Source organism: Phodopus roborovskii, unplaced genomic scaffold (assembly GCF_943737965.1).
Source record: "Phodopus roborovskii unplaced genomic scaffold, PHOROB, whole genome shotgun sequence".
Classification (NCBI taxonomy): Eukaryota; Metazoa; Chordata; class Mammalia; order Rodentia; family Cricetidae; genus Phodopus; species Phodopus roborovskii.
In genome coordinates this window covers 22,672,364-22,682,491 of record NW_026126407.1, presented here as the reverse complement: position 1 = coordinate 22,682,491, position 10,128 = coordinate 22,672,364, and the positions used below count along the sequence as shown (strand labels likewise).

The 10,128-nt window shown below is 51.5% G+C and overlaps 1 protein-coding gene across 1 annotated transcript; it reads right to left on the bottom strand.

The window, feature by feature from the left end:
* Positions 1 to 2,320: 2,320 nt before the first annotated feature.
* On the bottom strand, positions 2,321 to 5,102 carry Hand1 (heart and neural crest derivatives expressed 1). Its single transcript, XM_051180626.1, has 2 exons — positions 4,379 to 5,102; positions 2,321 to 2,835 (listed from the first exon to the last, which is right to left on the bottom strand). The coding sequence occupies exons 1-2, from the start codon at positions 4,919 to 4,921 to the stop codon at positions 2,731 to 2,733; spliced, it is 648 nt and encodes a 215-aa protein (XP_051036583.1). The 5' UTR covers positions 4,922 to 5,102; the 3' UTR covers positions 2,321 to 2,730.
* Positions 5,103 to 10,128: the final 5,026 nt, after the last annotated feature.

Genomic DNA, 10,128 nt, shown 5'->3' with positions numbered 1-10,128 from the left:
TTCGAATTGTTTAAATATTTTTGAGAAATACTATATCTAATAAAATAATAATAATTGAGCTGACAGTGAAGATATTACCAAGGCCAGAGGCTGAAAAGGTCTGAAGCTGGAGAGCTGTAGTCGCAGCCCTGGATAGAGCTGCTCCATTCTTGGGCTCCAGACTGAGGCTGGTTTACTGTAAAGCCTGGCTGGGCCCTACCATGGGCAAGGAGGTGGGTTGTGTTTAGGCCTTGCTGAACCCCCAAGTTAGTCTCAAGAGTCTGTCGTTGATGAGCTTTGGCCCCCACTTGCAAGGCCTGGGAATGGGACCACAGGCAACTGAGGCTACATTTAGCGGTCTACACCTCTCTATTGGGAAGCAATTGAACTCTGAAGAGGCCTGGCTGAGCAGGTTGCCCTGAGGAGGTACCCAGGTTAGGTACCCTCTCAATCCCGGGGCTGCAAGGAAGGAGGACGCGGGTGCGCATTCTTCCCGAGCTTAGGATGCTTTACCCTGCTAAAAATAGAAATGGGAACCGGACCCCTAAGTATAGCCCGAAGGTTGATGAATTGGAGACCTGGGTTCGAGGCTAAGGAAGGTTTGCTGCCTTGCTCCGTTTTCTCATGCATGCCAGGATTTCCAAAAGGGGAAGAAAACCATAACGAGCCTCGGGTTTCCTTTCCGCGTGTCCCCGAGGGGCTTCGGAGGCCGGGGGAGGGGCGCGCCGGCCGGCTCATTACTACGAGGTGTTGGTCTAGTTAAAGCGCGGGCTTGTTTGATCTGGCGGCGGGTGGCAGAGGGAAAGAAGAAGAAAGGGTGGCGGCACAGGGAGAGAAAAGCTCACACCTCCTCCACCGTTTCCTAGCGCCCATAAAACACCTTTTATTAACTCCTTCGTGTCCGAAACGGCCCGCGTGGCCTCATAGCCCCTGTCACGGTGTTTACAGCCGAGACTAATGGGGCCCCATATTCACCCTGGTGCCAGGTGGAGGCGTCGGCCCCGGATCCCTGTCTTCGGCCCCAGCTACAGCCAAAGGCTGGGAGCACCTTCCCGCCTGGTCCGCAGCAGGAGCAAGACAAGGCCTGAGCAAGAGCACTTAGCATAGAGTTGCGTTCGTGCCGGTGGGCCTGGGAGTTGTTCCCAAACAGAAGGCAGCGTTCACAAGCAGGGAACCGATTGCTTGCACGCGACCAATGCACGCCGAGACGCCTGCCTTAGTGCACCCCAGTTTGGCTCCATACTCGCCCGCGCCCCCAAGCAAACGCACCAGCGGTGTATTCGGATGTGGAGACACAGTGCTTGGCTGCGGCCGCTCGGACGGGAACCATACACACAGCACATGCTCTCAAAAGTATTTGTTAAGTGTTCTGTTGTTAAGAGAGAAACCTCCATTTAACCATTAACATCAGACTATTTATGTATAAAATAACAGTTCCATGGGAGAAAGTCCTTAACTGCCTGCAGTGTTTGGAGTTGGGCTAAGAGGACCAGTATAGTCCCAGGCTCTATAGGAGTAGTTCTCATAGGAGACATCTACGAGCTCAGCATTCCCCAGCTCAGAGGAGCTCCTTTGTGTGATAGCAACCCTTGTACCTCTACAAAGCCCCTTGTACCTCCACAAAGCGCCAACCACACCCTTGTGAGCAAGCTGGACTGGGAATTCCCAACCAAGTAAGTCCCTATACCCGATTTCTTTCTCCATCTCCCCCGCCCGCCCCCATTCACACGAGAACTTCACTCTTCCATTCTTCGCCTGCTTCTCTCAGTTTGATCTGCACTTTGGTTCGATATTTATCAAGAAGGGGAAAGGGGGAGCAGAGGGACCAGTGAAGGATTCTGGCAGCAATACCACATAGGCCTGTGAGGTTCTAGAACAACTTTTTATTAAGTCAAGAGCATAGATATTGCTTTGGCAAAGGGTGGGGCTGCGAGTGGTCACACGGATTTGAGGTAGAAAGAGGGTGGGGGTAGGGAGATATATACCTGAGAGCAACAGGCATGATAGGTAGTTTAAATATGTTCAAAATTTGGCAACGAAGGGGAAAGCATTTATTTAGAAAGGAAGGAATAAAGGAGAAAGAAGGAAAGGAAAGAGGGTACAGGGACGAAGATGGAGAAAGGAAGGGGACAGGAAGGAAGGAAAGGGAAAGGAAGGGAAACGTTTCCCTTGGAAAGCAGAGGTGCTACGAGGGGAAGCAGTGCCTTCCCTCTAGATAGGAAGTGCAGTGACAAAAAGGAAAAACACCGCTATTCCCAAGAGAACGACCCAGGCAACGCCCGTCTTCCTGGCAGGAAACTACTGATTACTCTTATTACATTTTAACTCGAGAAGAGTCCGGGAACCTGACACAGACCCCGAAGAAGGCAAGAGAGCGAGCCAGAGAGCGCGCGAGCGCGGCCTTTGGGGTTGAGTTCCACCCAGACTGGTTGGAAGGGTGCGTCTTTCAGGCGCTTAGGTCTCTGCAGTCCCTCCTTTCTTGAGTCGAGCCTCCAAGAGCCGCCCTTGGCGGGAAGTGAACATATATATAAATTTCTCTTTCTCTTACTGTATTAACAAATTCAAATGACATTGCACGTGCGATCCTAGTGGGTAGTTGCAGCCGCGGATCCGCCGGCGCTCTGCCGAGACTGGGCGAGGCGCGCACACAAACCGCGGGAACCCGGAGGCCGGCCTTGGCCGCAGCGTCCTTCTCTTCTCCGGGTGGCCAGGTGGGCCAGCCGCAGCCGGGTCCTCGGCGCCGGTCTGGTCTCACTGATTTAGCTCCAGCGCCCAGACTTGTTGAGGCCAGCCGGTTCGCCCTTTAATCCTCTTTTCACCTGGCCCCAGGGCAGGAGGAAAGCCTTCGTGCTGAGGCTGCCAATGGACACAAACAAACAAACAAAGCAAGAAAAGTCAGGTTTAAGTTATTCAGTTCGATCTCCCCGGCTTGGAGGGGAACAAGTCGGGAGCAGTAACTGGGCGTCTTTAAATAAGTGACAGATGTCTGTTTGTGAAGCAGACAACGAGGATCATAAATCTGCCTTTATGCTCTAAATTCCTGGGATCCCGAAGTCTGTACAACTTGGGGAGGTTTGCTACTGAGAATTCTCCAGGTCTGAGGAAACTGACTCTCAGGTTTTGGCTTTAAGGAGTCTGGGGGACAGAGAGAGCAACCATCTCAGAAGACTGGTGTAGAAGGGTGGAAAGGATAATCTACTTGGGGTATAACTTGTTCCGGGTTTTCAGCCTGGTGTATTAGCATCTTGGCTGGGGCGCAGTTGGGGCTAGTACTGGTCCTTGGAGCCTCCCTCGACAAGCAATGAGGAAAGAAAGAATTGGCCTGGCCTCTACAGTCCTTGTTCCCAGCTCTCCAAACAGGAACCCAGGGTGCGATACCTTTTAGAGGCAGTGCCCTCCCAGGGGCAGGACAGGCCCTTGCTTCCAGTAAGGTGCTCCTCCCCGCCCGCCCCTCATCTCCAACAGCCCAGGCCTCAGGCAGCTGAAGCTGGAAGTCTGTCTTTCCGGTGGTTCCAGGTAAGCTGTCCCTATTTGCCATAGGCCCTATGGGTCAGACAAAAGCCTGCAAAGCTCCCCAGTCCACTCTGATGTGCCTGGGCCCGAGCCTACCAAACGGAAGGAACTCGGAGGCCAGAAGTTCCACTTCCCTGAGGAGAAACATCATCCAAAGTGGAGAAGACCCACAGGCCCACTAGGCTATCCCCAAAACCGAAGCCCCTCCTGCTTCTGAGCAAAGCCTTTGAGGTTACCTAACCCACTACTCTGGCAGCCAGTGGGACACACACAGGACCCAGCTTAGAAAAACTGACTTCATCCTGCTCCTCGTCCTAACTCCTCCAGTGAGGAGCCTGTTTCTCCCATTAGTATAATAATAGAGGTAGCTCAGCCTCTCCAGGAAACCCTTTAAAAACACTAATTGAGTCCACACTCAGATATTCATTCTCAAGGAAATTAAAGTAGGGAGTCCCTACTTGCATTCGCTTTTTTTTTTTTTTAATTAAAAAAAATTTTTTGGAGAATTTCATACATGAATACGGATGGCATTTCCTACTTCCATTCTCAACCTGGCTTCCAGGAAAGGGAAAGCTCAGAACTTCAAATTTAAAACAAAATATATTACACGCACACCTTTTGGGGAACCCATGGTTTTCCAATTCATCCTCAAAGAAGCCCCTAAGATCACCTTTAAAAAGCAAGATTCTGTGTTCACTCAGTTATGACTGAATTTAATTTTGATTCTTCCTCCCCTCCGTGCACACAGTGACAGACTGTGACAGCCTCAGAACTCTCCCTAGCCTTTCAAAATAGCATCCAGAACACAGCTTCCCCTGGCTGTTTGCAGGCCTGCCCTTAACCCAGCCCGCACCTTTGGCTGGAGTTTACAAGCCCCGGGACTCACCAACTCCCTTTTCCGCTTGCTCTCCCGGCCGCCATCCGCCTTTTTGAGTTCAGCCTTGAAGGCCTCGGGGTCACCAGCTTGTGCATCCTTGGCCAGCACATCCATCAAATAAGCGATGTAGCTGGTGGCCAGGCGCAGAGTTTTGATCTTGGAGAGCTTGGTGTCCGCGGGCACATTGGGAATGCATTCACGCAGCTCCGCGAAAGCGCTGTTAATGCTCTCTGTGCGCCTCCGCTCCTTCTTGGGTCCTGAGCCCTTTCGTCTGGGTAGGCGGCCTCCAAGCGCCTCTAGCCGACCTGGGCTCTGACCCGGCCTGGCGTCAGGACCATAGGCAGCCGCAGCCACTGCGGTGGTAGGTGGTGGCCCGGCGGCAGAGAAATCTGGGGCACCATCAGCGGGGCTCAGCAGCCAGCTCTGGAAGTAAGGCCGCTCCTGATGGCAGCGGGAGGCCGGACCAAAGAAGAAGGGTTCGTGGAGCATGGGGTGCGCCGGGTGGGGGTGGTGATGGTGGTGGTGGTGTGCGTAGCTACCCACGAGGTTCATGTTGGAGAGGCTCCTGGCCTGTACCGCCAGCCTAATTAGCGCCGCCCCATACGCCCCCACAGAACGGGGCCACCCGTGGGCTCCCGGGGCCGAGAACTGGCTGGGTTTTGGAGGAGTCCTGAACAAGGCTAGAGATGACACGCCGGACCTGCTGGCTTCTTCAGGGTTTCTGTAGGCAGAGAGAGGAGAGTGCGGATTCCCAAAGACCCGTTTAACCCTTCTGCGGACTTGCCATCGGGATCCTGCTTATATAAGGCCTGGGCTTTGATGTCAACCTCTAGCTGGAGCCAATGGCAGGAGGAGGAAAGGGGGTGGCGGTCCCAAGTTTTATGCTCAGCAAGCGCCACAGGATTCTAAGCTGACCACAGGGACTGAGAACCAGCCCCGCCTATGACCCTCCCCTCTCCTAGTTCCCCTCCTGGGAGGGCGGGGGCTACGAACTTGAGGCCAGGCCTGCTCACGCCCTGTACTGAAGCTACCACCCTTTCCTCATGGAACCAAGGAAAGGATTCTAGAATCATCACTTGAAAAGACACACACACACACACACACACACACACACACACACACACACACACACACAGAGGGACTGAAGATTAGGACCAGGGCAAAAGTGGCTCTTGTTTTTAGGTCTGAAATTCAGAATAGGATAGTCAGCATCCACGAACCCGAACTCTAAGGACGCTGATCATCGTGGGAGCCTGAAGGCCACCGGGCGCAGCAGGAAAGTAGGCTAGGCCCTAACACCTTCAGCCCCGCCCTTAGGTCCCCTGCTTCAGGCTGGACCTGGAGCTACTGCCGCACAAGGTGGTTCTCAGTGGTCCCGTTCTCGCCCAGCTGCTGTCTCCCAGGGGGAACCTTTCCAGAGGCCGAGGTGGAAGTGGGCGGGAAAGGGAGAGGGCTTCCAGCTCTTGGGCACTGACCGGTTTGTTCCGGGCTTGGGGGTTGGGGGTGGAGGCAGTGGCTGATCTCTGCTCCTCTCGCCTCTCAGGCGCCTGATTCGGTGTAAATGCCGGCAGGCCGAGCTGGTGGCGAGGCAGCCTGGCGGCGCCTAAGCCCTGAGGCATCTCTGTGGCAGGACTCCCCAGTGTCCTCGGAAGATTCGCACATATTGCTAGGAGCCGGCGACTGCTGCCTACTTACTGCATCCGGCTCACCACCCGCATGAGAACGTTTGATCCTATAAAGATACTCCACTGAAGCTGACACTATGGGAAGTCAGGCCCCCGCCCCTGATATCCACGGAGAAAACAGCCCAGGCCACTTCACACCCAGCTGGCTGAGGCTTGGTCTATCTCTGTACTGCCTTGTGCGACTCCCCTCCGGCCTAGGACACTTCTCCGAGTTGGGATTCTACAAAGAGATGGCTTTCCACGAGTTGATAATTACCTGGGAGACCAGGATATAAGCTTTAAGTCTGGGACTCTGTATCTTTCCATTAAGGTCCCTGTTCCTAGGACCCCTCCAACCTTATCAATCTTTCTTGTCTTACTCCTAGGTGGGTTGTAGAAAATGTGCCCTTCTTTCAAGTGTGAGTTGGGGGGTGAGATTATGTCAATTCCTTTTTAATTCCCTTTTAATCCAGTCACTCAAAAGTTGCTTACTGAGGCCCATCCTGTTAGTAAGACAATTACCAGACAGGGACAGTAGGAGAAAGGCCACAGAGTGCAGACGGGGAATGTGAGGCCCAGTAGCAAGTGGGTAAGTGAAAACGAATGCGGAGCAGGTCGTGGACGGATGTCAGCCCTCGTGTGTAAAATCCTAGGAACGCGTGCGTATTGAGATCCTGCGTGTCTGTGTAAACGTGGAATTCTGTGAGAATACATCCGCTTCAGGGCATGGCTGGAAGCTCAGACAGTCGCTGGGGTCTGAGCGCCAAGGTTCCACCTGTGGGAGCTGGCGGGGCTGTGGGCCCTGGCTGTGCAGGAGGTTGTGGGCAGCGGTGAAGAGAGGTTCTGGGACCCCTCTTTCCTGCCCCAGGCGAGCTGGAAACCCGCCGCGCTAGTCGGCGCCTGGCGCCGGCAGCGCTAGGGTTGGGCTGAGTAGGGAGCCAGAGGAGGCTCGCCGGGAGGGCGCCGGTTCTGAAGCTGTTCTGCGGGGTCCTGTGCCTCGCAAACGGGGAGGCACTGTCTGAAAGAGGGAAGCTGGGTGGAGAGGAATAACTTCTGTAGAAAGGCCTGGATCCTCAACTCAGCATAGTCCTAACCACAGCAGTGTTCACCCTGGGCCCTATAATAGGTCTGTCTATACTATACACACAGGAGGACCCCTTCGCTGGCACATGCCAACTGTGTGTACTTACAGGTCGCATTCTCCTTAGAAATACGAAGACATGGCATGCATACAGTATTACAAGATCTACATGTTTCTAGGGGTTTTGTTTGTTTGTTTTTGTTTTTTAACAAGGTGTCTGTAACCCTCCGAGTAGGTTAAACATTGAAGCTTCCAGTTTGGGTAGGGGGGTACAAGAAGATCATAGTTTTATCTGAGGCACATACCACTAAACATTGGATGCAGGGGTGCATACATGTTTTCATAGGTCCAAGCACTCTTTAAACACATTTATTTATTTGTGGAGAGTACATCGGTGCCATAGTGTAGTGTACTTGTGGGGAGATCAGAGGACAGCTTTTGGGAGGCAGGTCTCTCCTTCCCGTATGTAGAACCCTGGAATTAAACTCTGGTGATCAGCCTTGGTGACTAGTACCTTTGCCCACTGAGCCACTTATTTCATTTTAATTAATTGGTTAATTAATTAATTAAACACAGAATTTCATGTAGCCTAACTTGATCCTCCTACTCACGGAGTTCTGGGATTTCAGACAGGAGCCACCATCACACCCAGTTTAACTTTGTATCTTTTTACAAGTTCCTCAGAGTTATATTCACAACACAATTCCCCCCACCAATTTTTTTTTTTCCAGCTGGGCAGTGGTACAAGTAGTCTGAGATAATTTGGGAGGCTGAAACAGGAGAGTAGAGTTGGTCAAGGAGTTCCCATTAAATGTCTGGTTATGGTCATAAGTTAGGAGGGAGGATGAAAAGCTAACCATTTTTCTACTTCTAAATCTGTCGTGGCTTGGTGGCAGATATTGGGCATAACATAGATTGTGGATACTGAAAGTGTGAAGTTTAATGTGAAGTGTTACACACTTCACATTAAGTGTCAAATGCTTGTTCTAACTGTATAGAAGTCCACTGAGTTGTACAGATGTGGGACCTGGTTATTCTTGGTGTGTGATATTTTTATTTATTTACAAGTTTTTTAAATAATAAAGTCTATTTAAAAATTTAAATGTCAAAACCAACAATACCATCAGCCTTCCCCCAAACCACACACACACACACACACACACACACTCATACATACACACACAAATAAACATGACAAAAAAATCCATCAGACAACATGATGTAGATATCCGAATGTTCACAAGTAGACATTCTCAACCATTGGCAAGTTCCAGAGTAGCATCCAAAATCTAAATATTCAGTTTGTTCTTCATGTGCTGTATGGTTTCCAAACACTGCATGCATTCAGGGGGTTTGCATGTTTTTCACAGTCTTAGAAGACAATCACATTGACATAGACAAAATGAAATTGTACAGTAGTGCTCATATTATCAGGTCACCCACAAGGACAATGGACACTCACATAGGGTCACACTTGCATCTATAAAAAAGGCATCACTTTCCACCCAGCAATGTGAGGCCCACTTTTCTGACACTGCACAGATCACTTAGGGCTGCATATCTGGGCTAGATATTCTGGTAGAGAATGGATTACAGTACAAGGTGAGAGTCATCCCCCCCACACCCCACAATTCAGAGACTCCTTGAAGTCTTCCAAATCACCTGCTCCCCCAATGTGTGTTAAAAAAAAAAAAAAAAAAAGCAGGATACCCCTAGACAGTGCCATTGCCTTGGGGTTTGATTCAAGGGGACCTTATGTGAAATCTGCTGGGGCTCGGAGTGGAACACTGTTCACCACTCACAATTATGAACACCAAGGAGAGGACAAGGTTCCTAGCCTCCAGGCCCAGCTTTCCAAAGTGCTTTGCATGACACCTGGGGCTCAGATGAGTAAGGAAGACTTGGAGATTGGACGTGAAAGGGAAGGGACAGGGTCCTGCTGTGGGTCCTCCCTTTCCTACCCCAGGCGACGTGCAAGCACGCTTGAAAGAGTGGTATGCAGGAATTCGAGCAAAAGATGAGGCTTCTAGTTTAGTACTGTTTGTTTGTGGGCTTGTTTGGTTTTTGATTCTCAGATCAGGATGATCTCCAACTCAATGTGTAGCTCTGGTAGAATTTACAGTCTTTATCCTGAAGCTGCCTGTGTCTCCCAAGGGCTGTGTCTATAAGTCTGCACCACCTCACTCAACCCCGCGGAATTCTGGCGTCTGCTAGGAACTCGCTGTTTCTTTCCAGCTTCAAGCCTCAGTTTTCCCATTTGAAAAAAAAAAAAAAAAAAGAAGGTGGGGGATAGGGCTGGCCAATTGAATTTGTAATTTCTGTCTTTTTGCTGTCGGGTGCATAAATCCACCAAGGTCAGCAGGTCCGCTCTCCCTCAGCCTGCTTCTGCAGATCAAACCTCGGGAGCAAGAACTCTCTCGGGGTTCTCCTGCCAGACCACTCACCCCCAGTACTCCCAGTGTGCTTTGGGCTGGTCTGGCACTCTTGGGTCTATCTCCAACAACACTGGTGACACTGGGCGGGCAATCTTTCTTAGAAAAGAGAACACTCTCCTTGAGATTAAATAAACGGTGTCAGGGGAAAGCAGGCAATAACAGGACTGAGCCCACCTGGATTAAAACTGTCGCTTTCTGCTCCTTCTCTGTGAATGTGGGGAGCTGGCAGTATCCTCAACCTGAAGGATGAGTGACATTTGGGTAGGGCTGGGGCAGTGGTTGGTGTACTGTGGCATCACGTAAAATAAGAGCAAACTCAGCCCGCAACAGCCCTAGGGTTCGGTCTGCTGCGGTACCGCTGAGGAAGAGCGGCAACCTTGACTAGATGCAAAACCTTCAGGGCAGTTGGCCAGGCCATTGGATTCTGCAGCCACTGGGCTCTGCTGGTGGAGTTCAATCCTCCCCTTATCCTGCTCATCCTATAGAACCCAACTGCCATCCCTCCAGCATAAAAACCGAGTCCTGGACGACCCGAGGAGGGAAGGGGGGGGGGGGGTCCTGCGCCAGCCACCTCCAGGG

Excerpts from the sequence above, each read along its gene's own strand:
- Hand1 (XM_051180626.1), bottom strand. The coding sequence starts at position 4,921 with ATGAACCTCGTGGGTAGCTACGCACACCACCACCACCATCACCACCCC. Across the intron at positions 2,836-4,378 it reads GCAAGCGGAAAAGGGAGTTG|CCTCAGCACGAAGGCTTTCC; the intron begins GTGAGTCCCGGG and ends GTCCATTGGCAG.